Source organism: Corvus cornix, chromosome Z, assembly GCF_000738735.6.
Source record: "Corvus cornix cornix isolate S_Up_H32 chromosome Z, ASM73873v5, whole genome shotgun sequence".
In the NCBI taxonomy this organism is placed as follows: domain Eukaryota; kingdom Metazoa; phylum Chordata; class Aves; order Passeriformes; family Corvidae; genus Corvus; species Corvus cornix.
The window spans coordinates 72,305,667-72,318,731 of NC_046357.1; the positions used below are offsets into that span (position 1 = coordinate 72,305,667).

Below are 13,065 nucleotides of genomic sequence, written 5' to 3' on the forward strand. Positions count from 1 at the left end.
GATGTCCTACACACAGCAGATTGTTTGTTTCCGGGCGGATCTGCTGTTAGTGGCAGTTTGGGAACCACGTGCAACTGAAGGAAAACCCTTTTTCCTTAAGCATAAGAGAGAGACTTTTCAAGAACTGGAACACTGACTAACATCCCATGTTCTGTTATCCCTTGTGTGAGCTGGGTAAAAGGAGAGAAGTGCTGGGGGGGGGGGGGGGGATTTGCTTTAAATTTTTTTTGTTATTTTCTCTTTACTTTTAATTCTATTAGTAATAAAACTCTTTCATTGTACTGCAGCTGTTTAAGGTTTGTGCCTGCTTTGCTTTTCTCCTAATTATTATCTCACTGAAGGAAAATAAGTAAGTAATGAATATTTTGAACCAAAACCACTACATTTAATTGGTATTTCCGCCCGGTTTCGAACTCAACCCGCTACAATCATCCACACTTTCACAGCACCACATGCAGTAGCTCAAGTAGCACTGTTAGCTGTCATGTGTAAGAATGCTCTCAGTTCTCCAGAAAGACTCCAAAATGCTACCATGAGGAGGTAAAGCAAGCTCCTGTAGAAGCATTCCTGTACTGACACATCTGAAGTCATGTTTTGAGACAAACTGCCTGCACACACAGTCGTTCTTCTTGCTTTCTTACAGACACTCCCAGTATAGATAAAACAAAGACAACCAATCTGTTATGAGCTTGTTACTACAAGCCAACACCACCTTCTAAACTTTTTTTTTCCTGAATATTCAAAAAACCTTTTTCATAAAACTCTGCAAGGATACAGAACACAATATATTGCTTCCGTCTATGGAACTAAACCAAAATAGGGAGCCAGCTCTTTTTCCCCAGCAGATGAAGAAAGGATGCTTTTGGTATTTTGTATCATATATGCCATCCCAGCACCTTCCAAACGCTTTGGAATTAGTCTCCAACCAGGCAGCTGCTTTCCCACAGCAAAACTAAGAGCAGCTCACTGCCACACCTAAGTCCGGAGGACAGTCAAACCATTACTTGTTTTAATAATTTGCTGAAAGCATCATTCTCATGCCATTACTTTACAACAGTCTGTCCTACCCTTGGATTTACACTTATTTTTAAAGCTTATTTTCTTGAAAATTCAAACTATAATTTGTTAATTCCCCTCCAGTTATTAAGGATGGAAGTCACTCACCTTGCTACTGAACAGTCTCCCTCACCACAGATAAGCCACCAAGGAGTTTTTTCCTAAACTTTAATTAATAATACTGTCTAATACTTCACACAACTTCAATTAAAGTCCTGCATGCACTAGGGCAAATTAATCCCCTGAATCATGTTAAAAGTTATGTTTCTAAATGTCTACTTTTTAACACTGGTTATATATACTTACGCACTTGTACCAATCACTCAAAGATAATGACTCGACACTACTCCTTTTGTACCCTGTTACCACGTTTGTCACAGATTCGTAACAAATACTGCAATGCGACTAATGTCTATAATCCATTTTGTGGGAGAAAATTAAAGTTTGTTTCATGTCCACTGCATCAATCAAGGTACTGGCTTCCAATGTCTACTTTGTCCTCTTCATTTTCTATTGCTTTATTCCAGAAAACTGTCTTTTTCCCACAAGGAACAAAACCAAGATGTGTTCTCTCAAACATAAATGTTTGAACAGCTAAAAGTCTAGGTCAGGGCACGCTGAACACACATGTGGATTTACTACACAATAATTGGATCCATGAAAAGGAGTTAAGATATTTACTGTAGGAGGATCCAACGATTCATTTGCCTTTGCTGACCACCTGCGTGCAGCATTTCCCCTTATTAATTACTGTGATGTGACTGATGTACTGCAAGTGACCTGGGGCACTGCCTTCTTCCAAAAACCTCCCAAAATGTTCTCCCTGCCATAAGTCTGCAACAAGTAGGACTATGCTTTCATCCCTTTGGCAGATGGCATTCATCTTCAGACATAGGCAAACTTCCATTTTTACACCATGGGGCCAAGGGAAATGAAAAAAATATTTTCTAGGAATCTGTTCCAGTGTTTCACCATCCTCACTGTAAAAAATCCCTTCCTTATATCTACTCTAGACATACCCTTTCTTAGTTTAAAACTATTATCCCTTGTCCCATTGTAACAGGCCTGCTAAAAAGTCTGTCCCCATCTTTCTTCTAAGTCCCTGTTTGGCACTGGAAGGTTCTCCAAGGTCTCCCCAGAGCCTTCTCTTCTCCAGCGTGAACACAGCTCAGTCTTGTATCCAAGCTCTCTCAGCTTGACTCCATAGAAGAGGTGTTCCACCCCTCTGAACATCTTCGTCACCTCCTCTGGACCAGCTCACACAGGTCCACATCTTTGATGTGCTGAGGACCACCAAGAGCATGAAGCCCCAAGTTCAACAGGACTGCACCTAGGAAAAGTAACTCTGCAGCCACAGGCAGTTTCAGCCTTGTTGGATACACAGGAGACTGTGCTTCAGCTGTACAATCCCTTTCCACAATCCTAAAATCATCTCTGAATACTAATACTGACATAATCTTTATTATTGTGGTGGCCTAGGTCAGCACAGACTAAGGAATACACTAATTACTATGCAGTAATTGGATCCACGTGAAGGTATTTATTGCCTCAGTGAAGTAGTTATCAATGCAAATAACACCATGAAGTTACAGAACCATGGTGGTCTGAACATAAGAACAAACTACAGGTTTGCTTCTAAAGAACAGAGACAATCTTTGACTATAGCTTACCATTAACTTCGTAATTCTTGAAAAGACTGGAAATCCTGAAGAGAAAAGGCTGTTACAGTTTTCAATGCTGGTCTTTATTCTCTGCCATGTACATCAATGAGTTTAAGAACAGATTATATCCTAAACTGGAACACAAATTACTTCAATTCTCTGGCTGACAGCTTACAAAAACCTGAAACAAATTTAAGCTTAACATAACTGAGCCAATTTACAGTATTTTGCTATCTATGTCCAGAGACACTCTGCCATTTGCAAAAGGAAAGATCATTTACATAGGTCTCTCATTTAAATGGACATTCACTCTACTGTGAACTTTCGCCATCCGAAGATACCTGATACGTTAGGTTGACTGACAGCAGCACACCATGAGCTCCGAATTACAAATTAAAAATTCTATAATGTCATTCCACTTGCTCCTTTAAAACTGAAAATACACAAAATAGTCGAGTAATTTCCAGATTACATTTGAGAACATTTCAGAGCATTGCTTAACTGCTTTATAAAGAATAGTGATTTAGATAAGGGAATGTGTCATATCTCAAATGAATACAATGAACTGATCGCATCACACCTATTCAAAAGAACAAACAAAAGGACTTAAACAACTCTTAACTACTACAGCTTGAATCTGCAAGAAAATGCAGTCAGCTGCAGACTTCATCATTCTCCTGTTAGAGACAGGAGTTCAAGAAATACTCAGGCTAAAACAAAAAGTGCTTGCCTGTTCTGGCTTTCATCACTGCCTAGCCTAGGAGGCCAGAAACACATCATTTGCAGAGGATACAATACAATTCTCAGAATAAAAAAAGGAATAGATAAGACCAGATACATCAATTCTAGCAGTAACATTCCAGTGGCACAGAACTTCCTGTTGTAGTTCTAACTAGAGTGACTGAAGACTTAGTGAGAAATAACTGTGCCATTAATTCTGCTAAGAGAAGAAAATGCATGAGGGTGCAACAATCTGTATGTCAGACAGTAGTCTGATCCACCTTTATTTAGATTTAAACCATAGATGTTCCATTTTCAAGGAGGAATTAAAAAAAAAAAAGGCAAAAAAAGAGAGAGAGAGAGAGAGGGAGAAGCCCTCTCAATGCTTTTCAGAAATACAGCTGCATCTTCCAGCTGCTGGTGCAGTGAATTGCTGAAAAAAGCAACATCCCAAACTTTGCCTCTAGCAAATTAGGTTGCTGAGAACCCAGACTTCAGCACCACCACTGGTTCATGGTCATTAAGTGAAAATTAATTTTGGGGAAGCACACCCAGCACATTGATCTGTCAAACTGAGAAATCATCCATAGATTATGATGCATTTTTCTCATAAATACAGATCCATAAACCTAACCTTCAGGCTTCCTAGCTTTATTCAACCTGATTAGAGTTCAAAATGTATTTCAGTCCTCACCAAATCCCATTTTTTCTCTGCCCTTATAAAATTTCACAGCACAATAAAGGGAGCCTGTACTTTATGGCAATAAGTTTAAGAATGAGCATCAATTCATCTACAAACACTTTACCCTGAAGATTCAGAAACAGTACACGTACAGGTCAGGATGATTTTCTTCTGTCCCCTATGAATTTAGACATGAAACTCTCCCTACTATTCAGAAACTGAACAGAACACAGTGTCCTTGAGAATATATGCCATGCAATCTGTTTAATAAAGAGCTAGAGCTGATCAACTGCTAACTGAAAAACCGAGGTCTTCCAAAGAAATACCAGTCATCAACTGCATCCCAGACAGGCATCCTAAAAATGGGATTTCATTAAATCACCGGTGCTGAGTTTCCCAGTTGTTCCTTGCAGTCACTTTCTGCCAGCTAAGCAACCAGGGCATGCTGGGTTCCATCCAGGCAAGCAGCTCCCATTGATCAAAACCCTCCTCCTTCCCTCTCTCACAGCAATTTTTATTTCTCCTACCTCATATAAATGCTAACACAGAAGAGGCAAAAATCCTCAGTTTATTCAGAGACTCATTTCATAAATCCTAACGTAAAAGCGAACAGGGTACTTTCATTGGTTTTAATGTATAATTACACAGGCAAGACAAATTTCTGAACTTCTTGAGATGTTGAGAGAAACTGAATACAAAACTGGAAAGAATCTCTTGTGACATCAAGCCACAAACCCACCTTCCACACCACAATATTCATCAGGAATTTGATGCACCTAAGGACAAGTAAGGGTGTTTGCTACTTCTACCAGGAGGCTGCTACAAAGTTTACTCTGATGTTGGAAGTCTCTTTCTAATTTCCAGCCCAAGTTAATTCACAGACTATTAATACCGATTCGTTCTCATGCTGATGTTCTAATTCAAGCATGAGTAGCCTTCCCACATCCCATGATGCTAGCCAGTGTAAAACATTTACACAACTTTACCAAAACTTGTGAGTTAATAAGTAGATCTCTTCAGTTTCCTTTCATGTCAAGAGTCACAGTTCTCCACAGGCTCCAGGCATCTCTTTCCTAAGGTAGAAATTCATTCCCCGTGGGAACAGGCGGCCAGCACACTCGAAGCAGAATAGCATCACTACTCTCCCTTTCAGGATCTGTGATCTTCAGGGCTTCACCTTTTCATGAATCCAACTCCAAATAATCTATGCTGCTCATTTGAGAGCCATGTACCAGAGTCTGACCCTCAATTAGGCAGCCAGGTACTAATGTTAAACTTTGTGTTTGTCAATGCCATCATGCTTCTATTGATTGGTACTCAAATACTTATCAAATGAATAAAAGGACTATGAAGAGATGGATCCCAAGACCAGCTCTGAAAGACCTTCACTACCAACCTGCCTACTGCTGAACTGCTTCTCTTTGAGAAGAAATGCTGCACAGAAGTATTTTTCTTTTAATCTACCTTATAATTCTCTACCACTCCATGTTTTTTTCTGGAGTAGGCTAACAGGTTTCTCCCAGACTTTGGGAAAAGCCACAGTTAGACAAGGACAAAAGCTTTTACTCCAAAGGGCTTTACTCTTTTCCTCCTCCCTGAGAGAGGGCATCATAGTCCAGAAACTTGTTTAGAATATAGGCTTAATATTCCTGAGTTTTCTCCTCCCACTGCCCTTGCAAAAATATTCACCACACGTTACACTGCTATACAGACACTGCTCAAAGTCAGGCGAGGACAATGCAGCTGTGTCAGACAATAAACCTGCTAATGAAGCAACAAACTGACCAGTGCAACAGGTTTTACTACCCTTAATCAAATTCCATGATCAGCAACTGATTAATGACAAATACTGTGCCTGCTACTGAAAACACACAGAGGATAAGAAACTAGTTAACTCCTAAGTCAATGCTTTACAGTACTTTTACTCTAAGAATGCATTTGGTTCCAGCTACTTCTTTCTACACACTATGAAAGCAGCTTTTTCTGGCACAAAACTCCATTTACAGTGTTCTCTTATATTGTCTTTCTAAACAGGGCACTCGCATTTAGTCAGGAGGCAATCATGGTGGTTACACGAACAGATCGCTGCCCTACTTCAGGCCTCAAAGGCACAACAGATACAGTAACTGGGAAGAATCACAGGAGAGGAAGAGCCTCGTGAATCCAGTCAGGTTTACAAGCTTAGTAAGTGCATGGAAAAAAACCCAGTTGTACTCAAATAAACAAGGCATCTAGAATTACTCCAACATTTAAAAACAAACAGCATAAAGCATTCATAAACTCCTGTATTTACTTGTATATACTGTGCTGAAGTTTGCATATAAAGAAAAAAGCATTCTCTGAAGAAAAATAGTCTGGAATTGGCAAGGTAAAAACCCAAATTTAGCCCTGACATTTACTTTCTATGCAATTACCTCTGCCTTTCTAATTTCCTCTACAAAATTGAGCTCATCTAAACGCAGGTGAAATTTATAAGTCTAGCAGTTGTTGTTATGCACTGCCCAGAGATCAACAGAAATAATTTCTGATCTCAAAGCTGGCCTCCAGGCCTCCACATGCTTCTGCCCTGCATTTCAAAAATGATCTAAGCCCTGCCTGAAAGAGGAGACACCAGGGCCAGTTTTCTGATGCAAAAAAGGTGACTAGAAGAGCTACATTCATGCAGCTTTGTACTAACACAGGAACACAAATTTCAACCTAAAGTAGAGTTTTCTGTTTTCTGCAGCTTGAAGAAAAGCAGAAAGACGGACAGTCCTGCTTTTGAAGCCACAAAGGCTTGTTTTAGGGAGAAAGCTTACATTCTTAGTGGTGACCCTTGCATGGTCTTGTTGATTAGCACAAAAAACCCTCCAGTAGCTTTAGGCAGGCAATTTTTACAACAGGCAAATTCCCCACAAACCGATTTACAAGTATAAAAGTGACACAGTCACCTGAGTATGAAGAAAACTGACAAGTCATTTCAGTTAATTCTAAAAAGACACTTAAAAACCCCTTTTCCAATACTGCATGCTGACCAGCCAGTTGGAGGGGTGCCTCTGACACAAAAACATAGGGAAAGACAAAGAGAGGGAGAACCAGAGTCAGTGTGTAGACAACACTCTGTGTGCTCACAGCCAAGGCAAGCCAGCCCTTCCCTCTCCTTTTCCCGTTCCTTTGGTGCTCCCTGCAGGGCAGCACACAGAGGACAGCCATCCTTACAGGCACTGGGTAAGACATGCTGCACATCACCGTGTCCTGTGAAATAAAGAGTGATTTGTTTCACTGAGTCCACTCCACCCAAGGGAACCGTGACCAAAGAGGCAAACCTCGGTGGGAGAAGACATTGCCAGCCATACCTTTTAGTGCTGTAAGTTTGCACCACCCAATCTCACACCTACAGATATCCTTTCCTGTGCTTCAGGAATTCAAATAAAGTATTTTTTGAAAGGTTTGTCGGTAAACACAGCCATTTACGCACAAGGGCAGCAATGGGGCTCTAGACAGTAGCAGGATCATCTGCTCATATTAACTCTCTTTAATTAAAATGTACTCTCCACTTTCACCAAGTTTCAAAGGGAACACCTTCCGGCCTGTTGTTATCCATATCAAGGACAGATACCCTTGCTTTCCAATCATATCTGCAAAATAGACCTTAAACATATGTATAGAGCTATCCTTAAGTGTGCACAGGCTCTATATTTAACTTCTCAGTGTACTGGTCACCTTGTGAATGGTGGCCCAAGAAAGTTTAGATTTTGAGAAATACAGCGCACAATACTGCCAAATTAGTAAAAGTATAAAGCTAACTTTGCTGACAGCTAAACTGGATAAAACATTCTCAATAAAATAGCTGAAAAACTATGGGCAGAGCCATGGCATTTGAAAAACGGGTAACATGTAAAAACACATTCCAATATGAATAAAATAATTTAGTTGTATTAAGTAATTTATGCTATCTTATCCTTTCCTTTATTAAATTTAAAAAAAAAAAAAAAAAAAAGAAAGTGTTACCCTGCCCAAAGGTCTTTGGAAATTATATTAAAACACTCACTAGAACTTCAGGAAAATATTCCTGAACATGTGAAAGCCTAGCCTTCTTCAGCCAAGAATCAAAACTGCCTTGCTTGAAAATCCTGACTCTAGCCAGGAAACAGAAAAGGACTATCCACCAAAGAAAAGCAGTAGCAAAAAACCCCCAGAGAGTTAACTACCCAAACATGAACTGTAACAGACCATAACTCGAAAATGCTACAGTCTGAGAAGAAAGTATGAAAATAATGAAAAAAACCCCGCATATACTCTTATTCTAGTGATCTCTGAAGTTACAATTTTGCAGAGTCATGTATCAAACCACAAGCAGCAAGTACAAGCCCTTCCAATTCACACCTCCTCTGCCCATGCAAGCACACACTCAGTAATATAATCCTATGGAGAGGCAAGAACAACAAAACAATCCCCTAGAAAAGCTGAAAGATACCTACTGTACAACCCAAGGAGCAATTAGAGAAAAATACCAAGACTTCAAACAGAAAAACACCTTTAACCTAGAAGGGTACTTCTGGATTTTGAATTGAGCACTCTTCCTCTAACCACCAAGATGATAAACTCCCAGGGAAATACAAAAACAATCCTCTTACCCACAACTTCTGTAGGATTAACCTGCACTGAAACACATGTAGGAAGGAGGCTGTCAAGAGTACATTCACAGGTTACAAGCCCTGGAGTCAGCTTTCACCATTTCACCCAGCAGTAGTCTCTGATTCTTGCAGAACTGTTGCAAAGTTAATTCTTCTGACACAGTAACATTAGCACCCAAAAATCCCCATAAACACATTTAACAATAAACCATACACATACTAAGGACACACCAGAACACAGCAGAAGCTCAAACTTCCACAACTAAGTGTTCTGCTGACATGGTGTTAAACAAGCTGGCTTTTCCTGGGTGTTCAAGTGCTGTGGTGGAACAGTGAAATCCGAAAGCCCATATTATGTGACACAGACTGTGGCCGAAAGACTGCTGACATCCTGAATATTCCTTGCACTTCTCTATTTTGACAACCAGGTTTTTAGGTTAACAGCACAGGAGCAGCTGAAAACAAAACAGGACAGACTTACTTTTGCCTGGTGTTTCACTTCAAAAGTTAAGAATGTTTGCTGAAGATTTTTAAAACCCTGCTTCACGTCTACATAGTGATAACTACAACAGAAATGCCACATTCAGAAGCCTACAGAGTCAGCACTGTCACCTCAGACAAGAGATGTGGCTACACAGGTCTGCATCAGTGTCAGGCAGTGCTTATTATTTGCTCCTAACACAATGTTTAACATATTTACTTTCTCACAGCCAGGCAACAAAAAGAAGCAGCAGCTTGTGCAGATGGATACATGCTTCCATTTCCCCTGGTTAAGGGTGAATGCTCAAACCCCGAGTGGCCCCAGTCAGAACACCAGAATCATCACAACGGGTAAATCCACCCCTGTGTGGAGCTTCATGGGTGCAACACAAAACTTAACAAAAAATAGCCAGGCCTGCAAAAATTTCTCCACTTGATAACAGGCCTTCTCCAGTAACAGGGCCTGAGGCTAAATCTTTTCATCTTCTTTAGTCAGTCAGGAATATCTGACAGTCTTCACCTAGTGCTTTGGCAAGCAAGGATAGCTTTAAGTGTACTTTTTACTCACTAAAAATACTCAGCTGGCCAATGTTTTAAAACATAACTAAACCAAAACTAGAGTCACACTATTGAAGGCAAGTTTAAAATTCAACTGTGTGATTCAACAGGAAAAAAAAAAAAGACCAGTTGGCTAATTAGTTATTAGGAAGCGTGTTGCTTCAAATTCTTACTGGAGGTTGGTTTAAATATTCCTTACTATGGATGACAGCTCTCAGTTACAAGCATTAAGTCTTGTCAGAATGCTACCTTGCACAGTAACATCAAAGTCTCTCCAGATTAATTTGGTAATGACAGTAAGGGGAGGAACTGCTAGAAACAGAAAATCAGTTTTACAGAACCAGAACCCAACTTGAGAGCAACAGGTTTCCCGTGTCTATCACTACTACATGATTTTTGGCCTTGTCACAGCACAGGGCAGAAATCCAAGCAAACAAGCTTACCTCTATCTGAGAAACACACACATGGTCCAAAGACTAAAAGTAATGTTTCCCAAACTCCACGAAACACGTTTCAAGGTGTTAGGAAATTAATCTAAGAAACCAGCACACTTAGACAAAATCTCTATATTTCAAAAAATCTGACTGAGAACTTCCAAGCACATACTTGTGACACTTCCTCAACACAGTACATTTCAAAGCATTTGCTGATTTTAAGACTCAGTTTGCAACTGAAGGCTCAAAGTGTTCTTCTCTTTACTAAGTTATAGGATTTTTAAGACTTCCAACAGCAATTTCTTTGTAATTTTCTAATGTGACAAGGAAATTTAAACATTTTTTCCCCTCTACAGCTAATAATAAGATCAAGTCTTTACCCTGCTCTTTTTAAAACAAAGTTCTCCTCAAAGTCTACCCAAATTTTCCCTACCTTACCACCCATTTCTGGCCAAACTCTGAAGTATTATGCTCATGAGGAGCATCTTTATTTTGAGCTACTGTAGCAGCCCCATTTATAAACAGAGGGTGCAGTCTCATTTCCCACAATCCAACTTGTAGTCATTGCATTCTGCTGTCTCATAAACTGGTGAGGGCTTTGACTGGCAACATTCCTTCAGTCCTCTCCTTGAATTTACTTCCCAGGACCTTACTGAATGCAGAAAACAAGAGAAAAAGAAAAGAGAGTTTTCTCAGTAACAGCAAAGACTTCTGCTTTAAATATTTGAAGGTTTCTGACCCATGCTTCTCCTAGGCATTTGCCACGTCCCTCAGTCATAATGGTAACCCAAATGAGGTCTTGATCCAACTTTTAACTGTCATCCTTTATTTTTCCTAAGATAGAAGAGAGCAAACCCACAGACTTTATAAAACCAGATACAATGTTCCATAGTTTCTAGAGCTTCACTGCCCACCAGTCACAGGAAAGCTTGCTGCAGACAATACTTCAGCTGCCAGCCTCCCCAGATCTTTCAAACCAAGGCCACAAGTGTGTCTGGACTTGGCTATCAGAGTGACCATCCCTGCTCAGACAAGTGACAAGGCAACTTCCAACCCTGCCAACTCACTTAAGGCCCTTCCTCTCATCTCAGAACACTGCATTTCCCCGAGGATTTTCCAGCAGACGCCGTGTGCCAGAGGAGAACATTCACCTGGAAACAAAACATGTCTCCTCCTCACTCGCAGCATCATCAGACACACACAAAGGCACCAGTGAGGGGGAATAAGGCTGCTGTGAACCCCACCGCATACCCCAACACCGGCTCCACCAGGGTCAGCAGAGTCTCTCCCGCACTCCCTCCCATCCTAAGCACAGACTGATTAATCACTGCAGCTCGCCCCGTGAGGCCAAACAATAAACCCTGCCCGTGCTCTCCCACCTCCACAGCACACACCTGCCCGGGCACACGGCGATGCACCTGGGAGCAAACACCAGCCCCTCTCCAGCCCACGCTCCTGCCCCAGCAGAAAAGCCCCACAACTCTCCCAGCACTTCCCTTCTGGCGGGAATCCATGGGAGGATGGGAAGGACCACCACGTTTTCCTTCTGCTGCACCCCCAGCCCCACCCGGGAGAGAGATGCTCTGGCAATATCCCCTCTCCCAGTGCTCCCATTATAAACCAGCAGCGATCTGTGCCCCACTGACTGCTAGCCCTCGGCCCGAAAGGGAAAACTTTCGCTTCCTATAGCGCTCCTCTCCTCCCCAGGACTACGTGAGCTATTTATTCCCCCTCCCATCTCCCGGGCTATTTCCCCTTTCCACCTCCTGGGCTATTTCCCCGGGCTATTCCCCTTTCCACCTCAGAGCTATTCCCCCTTTCCATCTCCCGAGCTATTCCCCCTCCCACCTCCGGGGCGTTCTCCTCAAAAACAAGGGGGGAAAAGTCCTTCCGCCGGAGGTTTGGCCACGGAAACCCCTTTCCTTTGGCGATGGGAAGGCACTCTTACCGAGAAGCATCCTAAGGAAAAGGGGTCCCTCATCACCCCCGGCTAAGCTCACACCCTCCCCCCGACCCCGAATCCCCCAAAATCATCCCGGGCGGGCACCGCATCACCCCCGCGGCCCCCAACCCCTCACTGAAGCTCCGACCACCTCCACCGGAGGGGTCCGTGCCTCCCTTTCCCCGGGGGCGAGGGGACAAATCCCCGCATCCCCCTCCACGGCCGCGTCCTGGGGGTGGGGTGGGGTGCGGGGGGGGAAGGGATCCCGGGAATGGGCGCACCGTCTCCTCGGGGTCGATGTCGATGCGGAAGGTTTGCTGCTGCAGGGTCTTCAGCGTGATCTGCATGGCGGCGGGTGCGTGCCGCGCTCCGGCCGCCCTCGTCCCTTCCCCGGGAAGAGGTGGTGGGGAAGAGGCCGGGAAAGGGAGGAGGAGGAGGGAGGCGGTGTCGGGCTCGGCGGGAGGGGGGGACGCGCATGCGCCCTCTGAGGCGGCCGGCACGGCGCAGGCGCGGGCGCGCCTGAGGGCGGGGAGAGCGGGAGGAGGGGTGGGGGCAGGGACTGAGAAATATAAACACGCAGGGGGAGCGGGAGGGAGCGGGTCGATGGGGGGGGAGGGGGGAAAGAGCTGTGAGGTCATCGAGTCCGGCCTGTGACCGGCCAGCACCGTGTCAGCGAGGCCGTGGCACTGGGTGCCACGTCCAGTCGTTTCTTGAATGCCTTCAGGGGCAGTGACTCCACCGCCTCCCTGGGCATCCCGTTCCAATGTCCGGTCACCCCTTCTGTGGAGAAATTCTTCCTGATATCCAACTAAACCTCCCCTGGCCCAGCCTGAGGCCGTTCCCTCTCCTCCTGTCCCTGTTCCCTGCGAGCAGAGCCCGACCCCCCCGGCTGCCCCCTCCTGTCAGGGACTTGTGC

The 13,065-nt window shown here is 43.3% G+C and overlaps 1 protein-coding gene across 2 annotated transcripts in view; it reads right to left on the bottom strand.

Moving 5' to 3' along the window:
- The window catches only part of RAD23B (RAD23 homolog B, nucleotide excision repair protein), a 37,446-nt gene extending 24,805 nt beyond the window's left edge, over window positions 1–12,641 (bottom strand). Inside the window, exons 1-2 of one of the 2 annotated variants that reach the window (XM_039566881.1) lie at window positions 12,431–12,641; window positions 7,668–7,736 (exon numbers count right to left, since the gene is read on the bottom strand). In XM_039566881.1, the coding sequence (XP_039422815.1) occupies window positions 7,668–7,736; window positions 12,431–12,626 (265 nt within the window). In that variant the 5' untranslated portion in view covers window positions 12,627–12,641. The remainder of the gene's footprint in view (window positions 1–7,667; window positions 7,737–12,430) is intronic. The other variant, XM_039566880.1, reaches the window with a different exon arrangement.
- Window positions 12,642–13,065: the final 424 nt, after the last annotated feature.